Here is a 20,752-nt window from a genome sequence, read left to right as displayed (position 1 = left end):
GCAAGATGTACTGACCAGCTGACAGCCTTTCTCTTACACAGTGACTGAGCAATGGTGTTGTGTCTCTTTCTATTGGTATTGGTGTAAAACCCATGGCTTTTAGTTCATGCCCATCACTAATGAAAATATAATCCTAAATGCAAAGTGTTCTTGCTCTTTTTTTAGATCTGCCTAGAGTTATAACATTAAAGCTGTGTAGCAAAATGTTCTTTTTTAGTTTTTTTATTTCTATAAAAGTACTTATGTGAGTGATCTTATAATGATTCAGCCAAGTGGCATGAAAAGGTCTGCAGATTCAAGCCGAGTTGTTCTGTTATGATTCTGTCTATACTGTTGTTTTCACTAATATTCTAGTTTTGATAATTTGTCACACACATTTTGGAAACAACTATAAAAATGGAAAAATAGAAATTTAAAAATAGGAAATACTGCAGTTGTAAATTTTAATGCAGTAATATTATTCCTCTTTGGAAAAGTACTTTGGAAGAGTTATTTAACATCTTAGCATTGTTAGACTTGCAGCAAATATTAGATTGATGTATAACAGACTGAGTATAACATTTTCTAATAAACTCTGTTGTTTATATGCTAATGGGGTTCTTATTTTGCCCTTTTTTTTTTTTAGATCAATGAATGTATTTCTTGTTGTATACCTCTGTATTCTCGTCAGTAAAGCAGTAATAAATACTGTTCTGAAGTATGCCTGGCAGAGTGAACCATTTCGTGATGAGCCATGGTACAATCAGAAAACAGAGCCTGAAAAGAAAAGAAATTTGGTATGGAAATAAATGATAATACCAAGAAAGTTTCCCAAAACTCTTATTTAATAGAGATTCTGCTGAAAAGTATATACAGCCTGCTTACTTACCAGTCATGCTTTTTTGCTGACAGTGGTGATAGTGTACTTGTAGAAAGCTTGTATGTTAAATTTTTGCCCTTAAGTTGTATGTGTGAATTTAACTGATGAGAAAATCTCTAGTTTAATATAAAAAGCTTCATGAAAGTGTTTTGGAGCTGCCTGTTATTTATATAAATTACTAAAGAATTGACCTCTCACTGAGAAATACAAGGGCTGGAAGGAATCCCACAGCTATTGGCAGTTCTGTAAGAGACATGGTCAAAATAATCCACTGTGGGAATCTCCATGAAAATGCCCCTCATAAGCTTAGTTTCATATTATTCTGTTATGAGGGCTCGAGGCATCAGAGAGCATCAGTCACCAGTGCCAGGTGTTCTTACAGGAAAAAGGACATTGTCCTGAATGGATACCCAGAGCATCCCAGGCAATGAGCTGAACCCTGCCCTACAGAAAGCACAATATTTATTTCACTAAATCCTCCCAGTCAGACTAAGGGAAAATTTGCTTCCTTATCCTAAATGCATGAGGAGCACATGCTAGGCAGGCTTTCTAGAGTTCCCATTAGCACCAGTAGCACTGTCTCAGCTTGCTCAGCAGGTTGACTGTAACTCCACCAAGTCTCCACCACTGAAAAATTGAGCCAGGTTATGTGCATACATTTTGCTTGTGTTGAGAGAGGGAAGGGAAACCCTTTATTTATTTATGAAATGCTGCCTGAAAGTTATGTAATTTGGTAATCCTTGAAGGAGTTGCTATGGAACTATGCTATTTTTTTTGTATTTTTTTATTGTACATGTTAATGTTTCCCTTGTTCCCCAAAAAGTCTTCACCATGCTCATTAGTTGCTCTAGAACTTTACAATAATGCTATGTTATGGCATTCTGCACCTGTATATCTGTAAAGAAAAATGCAAATTTCAAAGAAAAAACTCTATTGCATGCCAGTTGTGATGTTAAAAATCATGAAGGTTTACATCCTGTGCTGTGAACTGCAAGCTTTGAAAGACATTGCTTATTGTTCAAAAGTTATTTGAAAAAACTGATTTGTAAATACGTGTAGTAATCTTGCAGTGTTTAATGGTACATGAAAAATCAATATTTCCATCTTGTTTCTTTGTCAGTTTCTTCAAGCTTTTACAGATTTCCTTGCATTCATGGTTCTTTTCAACTACATTATTCCTGTCTCCATGTATGTCACTGTGGAAATGCAGAAATTTCTTGGTTCTTATTTCCTTGCATGGGATGAGGAAATGTTTGATGAGGGTACAGGTGAAGGACCACTGGTGAACACTTCTGACCTCAATGAAGAGTTGGGACAGGTAAATTTCATTGAATTATATTTTTTTCCAACTGTTTCTACTGTAATTTTTTATTTTAAGATTGCTGCTTCAAGGTTTTTTAGTTTTGTTTTATTTTGAGGTTTTTTGCAACTACATGTGCATTTTCTTTAGTGCTGATTAAATTTAAATATAAAATCGGAGATATTTTTGTTTTCAGAATCAAAAATTCTGATTTCTCACCCAGTCAGTGAAATTCAATCAGTATTACTGTAGTATTAAGGAATAAACACTTCTTCTCCATTGATTATAGAGGGAAATTATATAAGCATCTAGCTTCCTTAGATTAAAAGTTAGATGCAAAAAAAAAAAAATCCCTTTTTGTCTGACTAGACTGACACTGCATCTCCAGACACAAGTTTCATCCATTAAAATGATCAATGGGCAGCCTCATTTTTGAAGAGAAATTCTGTTCTGTCTTAAGAAAATCATCAACTTGAGACAGATACAGATAAATGTTGTTTGAGAAAATATTTAAGATCTCAGTTAAAAATACTTTCATAAGCTTTTCAAATAAATAAATAAGATGTTTTATTTCTTTCTAGTCAAACAGGTAATAAAGGTTTTAAGGATACATATCTATTTGAATTAAGGGTGGTACCAGGTATTTCATGATTATGGCAGACAATTGACATTGCCTCCAATAAGATCCTCAAAGAGCATTTACAGCCTGGATGAGCAGACAGTGAGGTGGATTGAGCAGGGGGTGAACAGCCAGGCTCAGAGGGGTGCACAGTGGGAGGCCAGCATCTAGCAGTGTACACTGGGGTCAGTATGGCTCCCATCCTGATCATGAATGATTTGGGTGACTGGGGGCCATCCAGCTGGAAAGCAGCTTTGCAGGAAAGGACCTGTGTCTCCTGATGGAAATCAAGTTCAGCATGAGCCAGCAGTGTGTCTCTATGGCAGAGAGGGCCAGGGGTATCATGAGCTGCATTAGGCAAAGTGTTGCCAGCAGGTCAGGGGAGGTGATCCTACCCCTCTGCAGGGCTCACCTGGAGTGCTGTGTCCAGCTCTGGGCTCCCCAGTACTGACACAGGAGTGTACTGGAGGGAGCCTAGTGAAGGACCACAAAGACAGACAAGGGACTGGACTTTCCATGGCTCATGCAAAGACAGGTAGAGAGAGCTGGGACTGTCCAGCCTGGAGGAAAGAAGGTTCAGGGAAGATCTTACCAATCTATACAAATACCTGAACAGGAGGGTACTAAGAGGATAGAGCCAGGATTTTCTCAGTGGTGACCAGAGGCAGTGGGCACAACCTGAATCTGGAGGGTCTGTCTGAACATGAGGAAACACAGTGACAAAGCAACACACTGAATGACTTGATTGATAGCATTTTGTAAATTTAATGATGAAACTGAATGTAGGGGTTGAGATGAAAAAAATCCATATAAATCCTATCCACTCAGAAAAAAGTTTAATTGCAGGAATTTTGTCTACAGATAACAAGCCACCATAAAATTTGGCATTTGCCTTTTCAGATTAGTGCATATTATAAAAGTCAATCTCAGTGGAAAGTGTGCATAATTAATGATGTTTTTGAAGACTAAGCAAAAATTTATTTGGTTTTTAGTTTGCTCGGTGCACTGCATAAATGGTGAAGTTTCATAAACAATCTGATAAATTCTAAATAATAGCCTTATTTTCAGTGTTTAGTTCCTTACCTTACTTCATTTTTTAGTTTATCAAATATGACATGCAGTATGTATGCAATACCTACATCCAGGATCCAAAATTGAGCCAATCTAGTTCTTCTAGTTGATAGTTCAGATTTTGGTTTCAGTTTTAATTTTGTTAGACTTAAGCACTGGGGATCATTGTAAAAGATGAAGTTAATAAAAAATTCAATATTGAGACAAAATGAGTGTTTCCAGGGCAATTACAGTGCCCAGGCGTATAACAGTATGTGTCCACAATCCTGATTTAAACTAACATAATTGTAGTGGGGAATTCTGATACTACCCTAAAGACTGTTCTGACAGTAACTGATCCACATCCAGGCATGTGCATTAAATAATAATCCCTGGGAAATGAAATTTGTATGCATTTTGTTTCTATAAATATCTGTCTTGCAGCAAGAAAGACATTAAAAACTAAAAAGGACCTAGAGAGAGAGTGGGAGTAGGTTAAAAACATCATTTACATCCGTTATGAGGCAAAAGATAGGATTGTTTGATACTCTTACAGGATAAAATCTTTCAGGGCCTATATTTCTATGAAGATAACAGCCAAAAGAAATTGTTGTCTTCCTTTTCTGAAAGAGCATAAGGATTTTCAAAGGAAGGTGTAGCCCAGTAATAAACTGAGTTTTTGTTCGGAGACATTGGAAAATTCTGTTCACATTCCTGCGGTTTTTATTTTGTGCTCGTTTGCAGATTGAGTATGTCTTCACAGATAAAACAGGAACATTAACTGAGAACAATATGGAATTTGTAGAATGTTGCATTGAAGGGCATGTTTACGTACCACATGTTATCTGCAATGGCCAAATCCTCCATGATTGTACAGGCATTGATATGATTGATTCATCTCCAGGAAGTAGTGGAAAGGTATGATAACTCTCTATATGTTCTTGGTTTTTTACAATGAAACATGAAAATGGAACTGTACTGATAAAGGGAATGTTAGAAATCCAACATTCTTGAATTTTATTAATCAAAGTAGATAACTGCATAGACATTTTAATTTCCTAGTTAAGAGTAAGATTTAAAGGCTTAATGGGAAGGTTCTCATTTTAATGCACTTGTAAAGCTGAGTCAAAACCTAAATATAGAGCTTTCTCTGGTTAATAGCTACAGACACAGATAACTGGTTTCCATTTAACCTTAGCTACAACAGAGAAAGCAAGACAGGAAAATCCTCGAAGGGGAAAATGGGGGCTTCGTGCAATCACTTACTTAGTCATCACTGAGTGAAAATGTGGCCAGAGAATGGTTTATGATCAGATTAAATTACTTTAAAATGTGACTTAATTTAGCCACATCTGAAGTGTGCTACCTACAGCATGTATGTATTGTGGTTATTTGCTGTGTTGAAAGTTGAAAATTAGTTGAAAGTTCGGGAGTGTTCACATGCCAACAGGTGAGCAGGGTGTATATGGGCAGGATAATCACAGCCAAAGTACAATGTATTTTTTATTACATCAGTACAGTATCATAGTCACACTCACTTCATATCATACCCTTCACTGTGACAAAATGAGGTCTCTTAAAATATGTTGGTGTAGGTTAGCAGCCTTATGTCTCTCACCCATGGCCCTCAGAATGTGGTCCCGAGGTATGGTGAGTTTTTATCTTGGAATCACAATGTCACAGACAGTTTGCATTTAACAGCACAGAAGAATAGGTTTCAGGCACAAAGATAAAGATAAAACACACCCAGGTATCCATGAAATAGAAATCTCTTTCTGGTGGCAGCTGTCATTACTAAACTATCTGAAATTTTATAAGAAGTGTTTGGCTGCCAAAGTATGTGCACTTCAGTAATTTATTTAGTTCTGAAGGGTGTTCAAGCTGCTCAAGAGATTGAAATCTGTAAGCCCTGCTAAGACCTGTGCTCCAGGTACTACATCCTTCTGTGTGAGGTCAGGAGTTCTAAATGGTACCTTGACTAGTATGTAATTAATACAAGTTGTTAAAGTTTAAGCAAAAGTAAAGAAAAAACACCTTCAGCTGCATGTAGGCATTCAGAGGAGGTAGAAGATGCACGCTGGGGGTTTTTTGCATCATTAGCTTGACTGGTGTGGAAATGCTAAGGGTACAAACAGCTGTGACACAATTGTGTGGTTACCACAGAGAAAGACCTGGCTCCCCCTCAAGGAGCCTGCCTTTGTTTGATTAATAATCAGCAGTAATCAGTGATATGGATCACCTCCAAAAAGAAGAGAAAGAAGAGTTTTCAAGCGATAACACATAATGACAGCCGTTCCTTTTATTTCTCAGGAGAGAGAGGAACTATTTTTCCGAGCTCTTTGTCTCTGCCACACTGTTCAGGTAAAGGATGATGATAGCGTAGATGGTTTGAAGAAAAGCCAGGTACCAAGAAAACCCTGTATATATATATCATCATCACCTGATGAAGTTGCTTTAGTTGAAGGAATACAGAGGTATGTGTGTACTTAGGTATTATATTTTTCTAAACTACAGATCTAATCACTGAATCTCAAATTTGTTTTCAGAACAAAAATCATAATAACAAACACCAATCTACAGCTGATTGTTTTCTTAACATGAATTCATGAATATTCATAGCCTAAAATAAACTAAAAACAATTTGGGATTTTGGTGTTGGTTTGTTGTGGGCTTAGTTTTAAATCCTTATGACAATGCTTAAACTGGATAATTATATATTTGTTACATTCATTCTCTTATTCTGTGTTTCATTTTACAGACTTGGTTACACCTATCTAAGGCTGAAAGAAAATTACATGGAGATCTTAAATCGGGAAAATAACATAGAAAAGTGAGTGGTTAAAAAGATAACAAAATAGACTGATGAGTTTTTGTTGATGCGTTTAATAAACCATTGTTTCCTTACAGATGAATTTCTAAGTCAGGAAAGCCAAGAACCTTGCATTTTAGTAGACAAATTAAGAAAATTAAGTAATTTTAATTACCTTCACTTTTTTGACATTATATGCAGTATAAAATATTGGTATGACAAGGAAGGTGTGGTGTGAGATTCATGACCTAATCTAATAGTTCCTGATGGTTTTGTATATTCTTAATAGAAAATGCTGTGTACCCAGTTTGCTGTTCACAGATAATCCATGGAATTTACAGGAGGGTAATATCTGTAGAATAAATTTTGTGGAACATAAATATGAGTCAAATTTTCAATAACATTGAAATAGTACAGTTGTTTTGTGGTATGTGCATACCCTTGAAAATTTACCTTACACATCTCTAGATGTCTGCTGGTTAAGTCTCTGGTATATCCAAATCTTCCTGCTTGGGTACTCTGCCAACTGCACAGGGACTCTTGGACACAAATATAGGAACCCTGCTGTAACTTTACCTCCTCTTAGGATAATATGGAGACTTTTTAGGCTCAGCTCATAAGAACTGGAGTCAGTATCATTTGGTGACTCAGAAGAAATCACTGTAATCATTGAGAATTTTCTCCCAAATGCATCACAGTTTGTAGACATAGGCCTGATGTAGCTTTGCACAGGTCTGAGTTCTAGGGTGTTAAAAAGACTTAGGACTGAGTGATTTAATTAAACATGCAGATTTGGACAGAGACGAATCCTGAAAAAGTTGGGATTTATGATGGGATTGTTTATGTTTGCTCTGGAAAAGGGAGGCTCTCTTAAGTTAGGAGAAATAGATAAGAGAGTAAATGATAGAAGTAAACTGATTAAACCAAAACAGTGCAGCAGGAGCTTGTGTTCATTTTTCCTCTTAAAAAGGAAAGGAACATGTGATAAAATCAAATATAGAAATAATGGCAAGTATAAAACCAGTAAAAAGAAATATTTTTCTTTTCACTTGAATAAATTATCTATAAACATTTGAGCAAGATTATGGAATTAGGTTAGCACTTTTGGGAGATTAGGAATAATAAAAACTAGAAAAATATAAAATAAAGACTTGGGTGTAAGCATGCATTTCAAGTTCTAAGTCTATGTCTAAGTATTATACATAGAAACATACTTTATAATCAGTACAGTGCTCTGCTGCAAGGCTTCTAGTCTTCTACTTATATTTGAGTGACATATACATATATATACATCTGAGGGTACTTAGGGACATCACAAGTTGTTTCAAGTAACTGGGAGCTGAGGGCTTTCCTTACTTATTATTTACAGCCTGCTGTTTCATTCTGTACTAGTTTCATATTCCATGTTACTCAACATAATCTTCCATGTTAGAAGAAATGTTTAATTTATGTGTTTGAAGTCATAACAACCACTTTAGGAATAGGAAAAAATAGAGTTGTGTAAAAAATATTTCTGTTTCTGTTTCAGGTTTGAATTACTGGAGGTTTTCAGTTTTGATTCTGTGAGACGGCGAATGAGTGTAATTGTTAAATCTCCAACAGGTAGGGCTGTCACATTCTGTTTGATTTCTTTGTCTCACTTGAATTTGTTTCAGATTTATCAGAGTTAAGCATTAAACACAGTCTGTATGCCCTTCTTTGTAAAATAAGGGACCAGGTACTAGCATAAGTACAATGTTACCAAAAAGTTGGAAGAAAACATTTTGAAGAGTTATTAATTTGGATGGTTTTTGAAGAAATTATATTTGGTCATTTTGAATTCCATATGCTGTCTCTTTTAGGTGATATATTTCTGTTTTGTAAGGGAGCAGATTCCTCCATATTTCCTAGGGTTAAAGAAGGTAAAATTGACCAAGTACGATCCCGAGTACAACGCAATGCAGTGGTAAGATTCCATTTTATTGATCTGTTCACATGATATCAGTGTCCAAAAGAAATTAAGTGTCCTGACCTCCTGCATTTTCTGCTAACAGATTTGTTTTTACAGGCACCAAGGTTATTCTATGCCAAGGTTCACTCAGGCTTTGTGGCTAGCAGTCTGTGTAACTCCCTTATTTGCATCTGTCCTCTAGCTCATCTTCCAAATGTCAGTTGTGGTGCAATATGAATACATTAGATATGCCCAACTGTATGTTAAACCAGAGGTCATCAGTTAGCTCATTAGTATGGCAATTTCACTAATGTGGTTTGAATTAATTTTTGGATAGAAGAGAAGTGAAAAACAGTAAATCTCTGTAAAAACTATTGCTAGTTTCAGCCCCCAGCCTTAGCAACTGTGATTTGCTGCCTTTGATTGCTTTACAAGCTCTGAGACAGTGGAGTGATCATCAATATCTTATATTTTTGCTCGCTAAAAATCAGCTATGAACTGGCTGATCATCTTCAAAAGAAATTTAGAACTTGGTTTTACCTGAAAGTAGTATTTGGAGTAGTCAAGTATTGAATTTTGTTGTATCTAAAAATATGCAGAACTCATTGCAATGCAGGACAACTGCCAGTCTTACATAGAATATAATTTGCTGGCATCCAGTACTCAAACTGAAAACAAAGTATTATTACAGATACGTGAAAAAAAAACCTGCTACAGCGTCACCTGCTTTTGTTTTGAAGCAAAAAGCTCTCAAAGTGCTTTACCAAGCTTCATTTTATGGGACAGCTGTCTGACAATTGCAAGTAAAAGAGGCTAATGAAATTGAAAAGTATTTACATATAATATCCATTCAGTGTCTGTCAAGAAATAAATCCAGACCAGCACCTATTTTTTCATCCTGCATAATTGGAAATAGGACTGGCTCCTATATACAGAAGCCTCTCAAAGAAAATATCTGGCACCTGCTTTTTTAAGTTTCAAGAGGCAGGGAGATATTTTAATAATTGTCCTTCTTGGTTTGGTAATAAGTAACTATACAAAGACTTACCAGATGAATTAAAGTTAAGGAAGCTGAAATGCCAGTTAAATGGTGTTGTGAGAAGCAATATATAACTCAGGTGGCAAAACCTTATGGGTTTCTCCTCACCTTACACAATCTATATACTTGCTTTCTTATTCATCACTCAGTCTAGAAGTTTGATGCAGTCTGCAACACCCACAGCTAAATTCTAGTTTTCACTTGATTGAAATGGTACAGTTGGATTTTCACTTTCAGTTCTCTTTGTGATGTTTGCTCCCTGTCTGTGGATCTGCTGCAGCACAACATCAAAATCAGACTCTGCAGAGCTACTATTTATATTACTATTATTTATTCTAACTCATCCTGCCTAATTATACACATAGGGAAAGAAACCTTTATCTTGAGTTTGCCTTCCCTTGTAATCTCATATATCCAGTTGGATCACTGAGCTGTTTACCTTCTGGAGATTGAGGTTGGTCAATCAGGTTGTAACTGCTTCTAGAGCAGAACAGAATTAAGTAAGCTGAACCATATCCTAGTCTACACTATACTGTACTAGTCTATACTTAGTCACTTCACGATGTTCCTTTTTCAAATCCTCCAGCATAAACACCAGCAAGAAGTCTAAGAAGAGTTTTGTAAAATGCATTTTGTTTCTTTTGATTGCGTTCTTTAGGAGGGACTGCGAACGTTGTGTGTTGCATATAAGAAGCTCTCAGCAGAAGAATATCGCGATGTACAGAAGCTGCTTCAGAGTGCAAAGCTGGCCCTTCAGGAGCGGGATAAGAAATTGGCAGAAGTGTATGAGAAGATAGAAACAGATTTTATATTACTTGGTGCTACAGCTGTTGAAGATCGGTTAGTTTCGTTGTTTCTTATCTTCAGTGATGATGACAAAGTAATTGAAGACTTTTTTTCTGCATTAGATAATTTTTGGGAAACCCCTTATTTTAATTGATTCCACACACTTAGCTTACTAAAGTTACACATGGTAACTTTATAACCTAGTGAGCAACTAATAATAGTTGAGTGTACAAAAATCAGTGTATTTGAACTGTGTAATAATTTATTGATCAAGTTAATAGGCAAAAGTTCCAGAGGGAAGAACTACAAAATGGGTATTGAGGAAATGAAGGAAGAATCTTTACGTCTTAAAAAGATTCAAAAACAAACAGTAGTCCACCGAACATTTTTAGAGTCCTACTTTGGGGAAAATTCTTAGATCTGATAATTTCTATTGAAACTTTTAATTTGTTTATGAAAATCTTTCAATAAAGGCCTTTGTCATTTCCAAGCTATCCATCAATGTATGTTGTCAATTGGCTTTACAGGCTACAAGAAAAAGCTGCTGATACTATTGAAGCACTCCAGAAAGCAGGAATTAAAGTTTGGGTTCTGACAGGAGACAAAATGGAGACTGCTGCAGCTACTTGCTACGCTTGCAAACTCTTCAGAAGAAATACACAAATACTTGAGCTAACCACAAAGAAAATTGAGGAGCAGAGTTTACACGATGTGCTTTTTGACCTAAATAAAACTGTCATAAGACAAAATGGCAGCTTAACCAGGGATACCTTCTCAGGGTAAGGAAAAACTTGGATTTTCATGCCAGAAATGGGCTTCTGGGCATTTTGCAAACAATGAAATTATGACCAATTACCTTAAGAGCCACAGTATGTTTCAGTTTCTGTTGCTAATGTGTGGATTATTGTACGGCAATTAAGTATAAGCTTGTTTAGATAAATTTAGGGTTTCAGTCATGGTTCTTTATCTTATTTCTGGTGCTACTTTGACTATTAAAAGAAAAATCACAACTGATACTGTAATAATTTTTCCACCATAAAACTATTAGCAATGAGTTAACAAGCATTTGTGATACTATTTTAGCAGAGATTTTCTATAACTCATAGCCTTACAGCTTAAATCTCTAGACCAGGTAATTTTTCTTAGTTCTCCTTACAATTTATACCCCATTGATCTAATCAAGAACATTTGTATATTCAGTTAAATAACTAATTTTTCTCCATGTCATCTGTACCATTTTGTTTAAGTAGCACAGGTCTTACAAGGTGTGGTCAAACATGTTTGTTTAACTTTTTGTGCAATGCCAAATTCTACATGTTAAAGCTCTTTGGATTTATTTTTTTTGCCTTTATCTCCAGAGGTAGAGAATAGTACTAAGATAGTAAAAGCAGGATTCTACCTATATGCTCAAATTCAGGCTAAAAATATTTCACTATAATACACCAAACATTCAGTACATTGCTTGAACTTCATAATGATACCTTTACATTTGATATCATTGTACCTCAATGGCATTGCCCTATTTGTGCCAACGGTAGCAAAGTGGTGAAAATATCTGGGAACTGTTATTAAACGTAGTTTACAGAATTTTATCTTACTTGTCAAAAATAGCTTCTGTTCTAGTAAAAAAAGATGGAGATGCCTAAAATACCTAATAATAAATATGTGTTTTTCTCACAAACACTGGTGTTGGTGAAACCATGGTTGTTGAAATCCCATGCACGGTCGTATATAACCTTGGAACACTGAAAAGAGAGTAAAAATAAACCGCAGTGTACATTTATACAACATTCACTGTTGACCTGGAGCCTGAGGCTGCTGTGTACTGCAGGCAGATGCAAGGGTGCTCTGAAATAACTTGTCTGGATGCCAGAGAAATGGTTCTTGCAGTTCAGATCATCTTATCTTCCCCATTGTTCAGTGTATGATGAAGTAGTGAATAAACTACTTCCTGTGAGTGTGGTTACACTTCTAACAATGCTCAAATAACTACAGGCATACTGCTAATAGAATTTTATGGGTGAGAATATATTGTAATATTATAGGAAACTTAAATAATTATTTTAGTGTTACAAATAAAAGTAAACCTGTATTTGACTAAGCCACTACTCTAAAGGCAAAATATCTATACTCTAGATGTAGATGCTGGCTTTATCCATCTGGGCCAACAGGTTTCTTTTAGGCATTTCCTTCAAGGCACCATTTACTTCTGTAAATAAAAAATATTTCCTCATCAGAGTTACAAAGGCCTTTAACTTATTTTTCCTCTGTGTTATGGAGTGTGCTGCAAAATCAACTTTATTCATTCCTGCAGCTTGGTTTACCTCACTGCAGTTCTTGGAACCTTTTCAAACCAAACTGAAAAGTCGTTTATTATACACTTACACTCACTGGTCAAGTCACTGAGGTATCAGATTTATGCATTCAAACTGGTGAAGCACTGAGTATTTTCAACATAATCCAGACTTTTAAGATGTTGTAAATATCAGTCTTATACTAGGAATTTCCTTTGGAAATGTATTAACTTTGCAGTATTCTATACTCATTATTTTTTCATTAATTGATTTTCACATAATTCTTATTGCCAGATTTTAAATGTGTCTGAGAATTTTATAGTGACACTTAGTTTATATTTTATCTCCGAACAGACTTTCAGCTGATACTCAAGATTATGGTTTAATTATTGATGGAGCAGCATTATCATTAATAATGAAACCAAGACACGATGGGAGCTCTGGTAACTACAGAGAGATCTTTCTTAATATTTGCAGGAACTGCACTGCAGTGTTATGCTGTCGAATGGCACCTCTGCAAAAAGCACAGGTTTGTGTTTAGTTTCGTAATTGCTTGTTGGTGATGCACATACGTAAATACTGAAAGTTAATACACTGTATGACTTACTGTGATAACTTAAGATGCTACCATTCATTTTTGTATCTTCTAAAATGGAAAAATGTAAAAAAAAAAATGGAGAGGAGAATTTCTGCTGGCAAGCAATTTAGATAATGGTATTGCTAAAACAGCACCCAGCTGTGCATCTGAATTTGATTTAGCTACATATTATTCAAATTTTATGGTTGGTATATGCTAGTATGAACATATTTAATAAATGAACTAACTGCTCTCTTTTTAACCTAACAATCTTTGTATGGTCTACTCTTTTGACACTATAAGAACCTATTTATTAATGCAGAGTGATATTTTTTCTCTGTTTTTAACCTAAGTGGAAAGCCAAGAAGAATCCAGACAAAAAGTGTGTGCGTTACCATGTTTAAGTATACCTGAATATTGCATTTGTTGTTTGTATGAAGTAAAAATATATCCTTCCATTACTGAAACCTCTCAAGATAGGTGAAGAACTTTTAAAGGAAAGAAGTACTGGAATATGCATTCCTTTTTTCTCTGAGTTTGTCATATCTTTTTCTCAGTGTGCAGGTACAGCATATGTAACCCTTATTCACATTAACAGATGTATTTAGCCAGCACTATAACTATCTGGAGGTTTGTAGAAGTTTTTAGTTGCATCTTACTTGGTACCAAATTTACAGAGGTGATAACTTGTAATGGAGACATTTGGAGTCAAATTTTTGGATAATTTTTACGTCAATAGTTTTTATATGTATACAGAGTCCAATACATTTTCTTAAATGTAGGAAAAAAGTTCAACACAGATGAGAAAGAGAAGTTTTTAGTCTTTCATTTCAGGATTTGTTTGAAATGATGCACTCTGTCTCTGGAACCCTCTTAATTTATTGATGCACTGACACAACATTAAGCAATCTCAACAACGGCTTTCATTCTTTGGCTCTTCCTTTGTCCTGTCCCATCTCTCTCAAAGTAGTTTGGAAGTATTTAAAAATGTTGGGAGCAAATACTTTGTAACATGAAGAAATGGTGATCTTTATGCCTAACTGTTGCATTGAGTAATGTTGCTTTTGTGTTCCTTCAGAGAATTTCTTATTAAACCATCTTGGTAAATTTTTTTTAATGTTATACTTATGCAAAATAAGCAAACCATTACAGAGGAGAATTTCTAACACTATTTTTTTTCCAGATTGTAAAGTTGATTAAGTTATCAAAAGAACGTCCTATCACATTAGCAATTGGTGATGGAGCCAATGATGTCAGTATGATTCTAGAAGCACATGTTGGTATAGGTAAGCCTGCTGATTAGAATATTATTTCAAGGGAAATTACAAAACCCATACATTTCTTAAAACTAGGCAATCTCAAAGAATCAGCTTATATGTGTTATAGACAACTTTTAGTGCATTTATCCTAGGAATTGTATGAGATACAGTCGTGATCTCCCATTACATCAGTACCATAGCATTATTACATACTTTTGCAATTAATTGTATCTTTTTAATAGTTCTTTAGTTAGTAAATAGCTTCACCTCTTTTTTGTTTTTTAAAGGAGTCATTGGCAAAGAAGGTCGTCAAGCAGCAAGAAACAGTGACTATGCAATACCTAAATTTAAACATTTGAAAAAAATGTTGCTTGTTCATGGGCATTTTTATTACATTAGGATATCTGAACTTGTGCAATACTTCTTTTATAAGGTAGGAGAATGCTTATTCCAATTACATAAACCTCAAAAACTTATATCGTAATATCTGACTATATACAGTTTTTCCAGCTAATGGTACAAACCAGCAACAGTTCCAGAAAGAGATTTTCTTGAATACCAGATGCAGTGCTGAAGTGGGATTATTGGTTTTATTCTGAACATGAAGTGAAATAGCTTTTATATAGATAGATTCTGTAATTGATGTTACATTTAAAACCAAAATTCTTAACTTATTTTTTCATATCCTGCAAATTCCAGCTCAGACTGTTTTGCTTATTTCCAGTACCTTCCAGGTTGTCTCTATAGTGAACTTTTAAAGCACATTGGAAATAGTATTTGACAACTTAGACATCACTGCAGATTAAGTTATGCTAAATTCATTAGGATAGTGTAGGGGGAGAAAGTTCATAGTGAGCATCCACCTATTTAGAGAGTTTTGTTATTTCAAAATGTTGGTATCCAGTCCAAGTTCTTTTGGTAAGCAATGAAAGATTATAGAAAGGAACTGTCACAAAGTAATTCAGAGTTCTGGTGTTTGACTGTAGGTATAATTGGGAGAAGATGGCATTTGAGGTTACAGCTAGAAACATCTTACAGTTGCTTTGCTGGTAACCATGCTAATCCATGAGCATCCATGCTTGCTTCTCATGGTTTATCTCCTCCTGCAGATTGTCCCTTTTTTGCTTTGCTTTAACTGAACTGTATTCCTGGATCCCAAATTTTACTGCCCTTCAATTTTCAAACTGTAGCCTTGTAGGATTGTCTTGAAAATATTTTAAGTGGGTTTTTTTCTAATAGTACTACTGCAAGATGTGACTGTTGGGATTTAACATATGTAGTTTTGTCTACTGTTCCTGCAATGCTTACTATTGTTAGCATTATAAAACTATGATATACAAATCTATAGCCTTGTATATAAATTGGTGCTTGCATTTCACTTGACAGCAGTCACTTTGTTTTTCAGAATGTCTGCTTCATTTTTCCTCAGTTTTTATATCAGTTCTTCTGTGGGTTTTCACAACAGGTTAGTTGATCTTTTTCCATCAATGTAATATTATCTTTTTTGCTTTTTTTTGTAACAAAAAAAGGATCTTCCTGAGAATTTAGTGTTAATTTACAAAGAACAACATCACTTCTGGTTCTTATGGTATTCAGTGGCAATTGCATTTAAGATACAGAAGTCAGTTATATGAATTATCATAAAAGCAATGTTAAAGTCAAGGAATACAGAAATACAGTATTTGGAAATGGCAGTGCAAAGTGAAATGTCTGTGGGAAATGTACAATCAGTTAGATTTAAGCCTACTGGATGTGAATAGAGGAAATCCTGAAAGATGAGTAATTGAATCAGTTGCTCATTTTTAGAATCCAGAATGAAAATGAAACAATAAACTAGTACAATAAACAATAAACTTCTCTAGTACGAACAGCTATGCATTACAAATTTCAGATGAATAGCAGCATTCAATTAGTTGAAAAGAAAATATAAAAACTGAAAAATAGAGGAAAAGTGAACTGTTGCTCACCAGAAAAGTGCCATCATTCAGGAGATGATCAGTATTTGCCTTCCTAAATTTTTGTTTCTTTCTCCCTTGCTCTCATCTAATTTGTGTAGAAAAGATCTACCTCTTCCTTCTTCTGAATGAGGGAGCAAAAAACAAAGGAATGAATGACTGAATTTAGATGAAAAGGGTTTATGTTTTCAGTATTAAATTGAGTGAGAGTTGGCTTTAATTGGGAGAAAATAGTACTATTGCTTTGAATTTGTTGAAAGAAAGCCCCAGGAGGAGTTAAAATGACAAAACTGTTTCTTCTGTTTTGGTTTCCATTTCAAACAACCACTGAAAGCTTTGTAGGTTTTTATAAAGCATTATTATGATTTGGATATGAAAGCATGTGTTATGAAAATTTAGCTCAATTTTTATCTTTTTAAGTGATAAATAAAATTTTGAATTATAAAGGGGGTTTTGATAGCAATTTTTCCAGAATAAATTATTACCAAATAGGTTTTGAGAAATAAACAGCTCTCTTTGTGGGGTGGCATGGGAGGTTTGAAGGTACCACTGATGATACATATGTGAAAAAGCATCTCAGTGAGAAGAAGCATCAAAGACGCATTGGTGGAATGTTTCATCTTTGGGATGTTTGCGAAGCTCATTGCAGTCATACACAGCTGGAAAACATCTGGAGTGCTCTTCCTTCTTCTCTGAATATCTCCATGTTTTATATACATTGAGGAGATAAAAGAGAAGTGAGATACATGGATGTGGTGTCAGAGAAGAATTTCTGCCTCTAAAGGAATGTGCTCTTCAGTTTGGGTACTTTGGAGTTGGTATTAACAGCTGATACAATAGGAGGGGCCAGTATATGGACCAGACTGGTCCATGAAATGGATTTTTCTGCTGATCTTTTTTCTCCAGGTAAAAGGAATACAAGTGAAGAGTTATCCTATATCAGTTAGCAGCTGTTCAGGGATATTTACCTCCATTCTGAAGGAATGGTTTGGTTGCCTGCAGAAGTTCATGTATTCATTTAAATCAAGTCTCATGCAGAGGATTTAATTTTAAAGTAAGATATAATTTTAAATTAAAAGTAGTTGATTTAATTCTTTTCCATCTACAGACTTTATATGATACTGCGTATCTAACACTGTACAATATCAGCTTCACCTCCCTTCCTATCCTCTTGTACAGTCTAATGGAACAACATGTCAGTCCAGAGACACTCAAGAGAGAGCCTTCCTTGTACAGGTAAAATTAAAACACTTGTATTCCAAAGTTTGACTGTTCGGTTGTGGGATCTGTGTCTGTTACAGTGGAAGTCCTCAGGATTTCTGTACCACAAGGATACATCAACATCAGATACAGTGCAACAGAAGGGTTGAAGATCACATGCATGGCCTACAAAGTACAGTAGATAAACATGTAGTTTTATATGCACATTTACAAACCACACCATGCATTTGCTACAAAGGGAGTGAGAGCAAAACAGAAATCACTCTTTAACAAAATCAAGTTAGGAGATTTATTTTAGAATTCTTTATTTCCTCCAACCATGGGGAGGAAGCATGCAGAACAGAAGTATTTTTAAAAAAGAAAACATGCTGTTTTTTTCTCGTTTACATGTTTTATTCTGAAAGATTGTTAGAGTGTATCAGAGTATGTATCCTGTGCAGGTGTCCAGCATTATCCTCTGCATTGTTAACTCACTTCTGGGCATTGGGATTGACTTGTTTAGGTTTTTAGCCACTTGAAATACAGTTCTTGCTTATTAACTGCATTTGGCCATCTAAATTAGGAACAGAACTGTGTCCAGTTAGATCCTTGTAGCTGCAAAGCCAGTATATTTCAGGGAGGGGTAACAGTAGATAATCAAAGAAAAAACATTCTTTGAAAGAAGCAATATTAGCTGCCCAAACGTTAATCAATGTAGTGATATGTTTTTAACAATGAAATTGAAGAGGAATACAAGAAATGTTGAGCTTCAACAGTAATGTTTTTATTTTCTCTTTGATGTTTTGAATGTTTTTAATTTAGAAATGGTAGTTCAGAAGCCTTTTTTTGGTTTATGAAAGCTAGCAGAGCTTATTTGTGAGAAACTTCTGGGTTTGGATACCTAAGAGAGCCTATTGCTAAGCTGTTTTGGGCAATAGTAGTTCTTCTGGGCCAGGTGAGGCTATTGTTGACCACATATGGGTTTACAGTCTGTATTGTTAATTTCTGGGGAGAAATTACTTTATAAGGTCATCAGACAGTCTTTATAAATTTCATATGGTGGAAGCAGTGGTTGGTAGTAAATGTTTCTGTAACTCAGGGTTTTCATTTAACTATGTCCTGATTTACTCTGATGTGTTCTATACTATATGCCAAGTTGATACATACCCATTCTGTGGAGAAGAACTCAAGTTGTAACATTTAAAATTTTTTGTAGTAAGAAAATGCATGCTAGTGAAGAGTTCTGTTGTTGACAAATCCCTCCCTTTTTGTGGAAAAACATTCAAGAAACTCTATTTGACCTGAAGCTTCAAGTCAACTGCAACCCCCTTGTTTCACATTCCACATAAAGTTAATTTTTTATTTTGTTGCAATAGTCCATGTAAAAGTATCCTAGGGGAAATAAAGCAAAGTCTCCAGAGACCTCTAGTGTTTCCATTTAATATCTGCAGTGGATCATGACATACACAGCAAGCACTGGAAAAGAGATACCTTCTCTAAAAAGACTGAAAAGTAAATGAGTACAGCACAGGGAGTTTGCCATTGTTGAAATAAGCAGAATTACAGGGAGCAGTAAAAAGGGTTTAGTAGGAATTAAATAAAAATAAATAAAGAGGACATTTTGAGGAAGGAGTTAGATTTGAAGTGGTAGACAGTTGTAATGTGGAAATGTTGTGGTTTTCAAGAAACAGTATGAATTATCCCATTTATCTGGGATTTTCAAACCTGCTGATAATAAATACGTTTCTTGTCTCACACAGAGATGTTGCCAAGAATGCTTTGCTGCGCTGGCGTGCATTTATTTATTGGACATTCCTAGGAGTGTTTGATGCTGTGGTATTTTTCTTTGGTGCCTATTTTTTGTTAGACAACACAGTTGTGACCAGCAATGGACAGGTTAGTGTTGGATTTCATCTGTCAGTGGTAATTTTTTTAATGCCAATTGCAAAATGAACATAGTTTTAATTGTTTTCTTCGGTATTTCATGAAAGAAATTTCATTATAACTTTTTTGTGAGTTACTGTGGGATATATGGGTTATCTGTTTAGTAAAATCTGAACTATGCAATAAACCATACTGTGTATTAGTAAGCAGAGACATAGGATTGTATACTAATTAGGAGGAATATATAACATAAATTCCACGTATTACTTCTGAATTTATACAGTAACTTTTCCATTTCTTACTTAACATGCATCTGATGATAATCTATTTAACATATCAAAACACTCTTAGTAGAGTAGTTATGAATGATCATAAAAGATCTTAAATGTAACAAGCTTTTTAATAGTTTAATTTTTTTGACATATAGCAGCTTAAAGTAATCTATCTCTACTTGCTTTGCAGTCACATGAATGCAAATTTTATGAACTTTTGCATTTTATTTATTTTATCCATTGATATTTTGGTCTATTTTATTTGTGTGCTTTTTTCTTTTTGCTACTTGCTTCTCTTCCTATCCTCAGCTAATGACAACCAGCACTCACATGGTAAGACTACTGTGGATTTGTCATGATATCCATTTCATCTTTCACTGTTCTTAAATTAAACTGTTAAAGAGCAGTAAAATATCATTTAAGCCTACAGTTAGAAATGTTCTTTATAGCTACTCTATAAGTACTTAAAATAAAAGGAACTTCATACAATGTGTATTGAGGTGTATGAGGTGTGGTAAAGAACCATGAACTTTAAAAAAGCTTTTTGCTTGCTTGCATTTTGTTATTCTGTTGTATGCTTTTCTGTAACCTATGTTTTGTTGCTGGCTCTCTGCTACAGAAATATTTTACAGTTTATGCTATAATGTGCTTTAATGGCTTTAGGAAATGTCCTCAAAGTGAGAGAGAAAATAAACTCAACACAATTTTGTTGCCTGTATGAAACATGCACATTTGCTAGAAATGGAGTGTTCACATACCATTAAAAACCACCTTTGTGACATCTGTCAGGGAAATGAACTTCTAGTGTGAGAGAGAACACTTGTCAAAAAGCATTTTTCCTAAGGACACAGTGAACTTCCACTAGACAGAACTACACACTGCACCATAGCTTTTTTTGGTGGTACCATTATGCTCTCTG

General features: G+C 35.0%; 1 protein-coding gene across 1 annotated transcript in view; it reads left to right on the top strand.

Annotated features, from left to right (window-relative positions):
• ATP11A (ATPase phospholipid transporting 11A) overlaps positions 1 to 20,752 on the top strand; it is a 119,137-nt gene that overhangs the window by 80,120 nt on the left and 18,265 nt on the right. The window contains exons 11-26 of the mRNA XM_066545307.1: positions 626 to 776; positions 1,980 to 2,177; positions 4,573 to 4,746; positions 6,139 to 6,302; positions 6,587 to 6,658; positions 8,166 to 8,239; positions 8,479 to 8,582; positions 10,265 to 10,446; positions 10,920 to 11,171; positions 13,041 to 13,215; positions 14,447 to 14,549; positions 14,810 to 14,955; positions 15,928 to 15,987; positions 17,586 to 17,713; positions 19,438 to 19,573; positions 20,143 to 20,166. Coding sequence (XP_066401404.1) covers positions 626 to 776; positions 1,980 to 2,177; positions 4,573 to 4,746; positions 6,139 to 6,302; positions 6,587 to 6,658; positions 8,166 to 8,239; positions 8,479 to 8,582; positions 10,265 to 10,446; positions 10,920 to 11,171; positions 13,041 to 13,215; positions 14,447 to 14,549; positions 14,810 to 14,955; positions 15,928 to 15,987; positions 17,586 to 17,713; positions 19,438 to 19,573; positions 20,143 to 20,166 — 2,143 coding nt within the window. The remainder of the gene's footprint in view (positions 1 to 625; positions 777 to 1,979; positions 2,178 to 4,572; positions 4,747 to 6,138; positions 6,303 to 6,586; positions 6,659 to 8,165; positions 8,240 to 8,478; positions 8,583 to 10,264; positions 10,447 to 10,919; positions 11,172 to 13,040; positions 13,216 to 14,446; positions 14,550 to 14,809; positions 14,956 to 15,927; positions 15,988 to 17,585; positions 17,714 to 19,437; positions 19,574 to 20,142; positions 20,167 to 20,752) is intronic.

This window comes from Molothrus aeneus, chromosome 2, assembly GCF_037042795.1.
Source record: "Molothrus aeneus isolate 106 chromosome 2, BPBGC_Maene_1.0, whole genome shotgun sequence".
Lineage (NCBI taxonomy): Eukaryota > Metazoa > Chordata > Aves > Passeriformes > Icteridae > Molothrus > Molothrus aeneus.
This window is presented reverse-complemented; position numbering and strand designations above follow the sequence as displayed.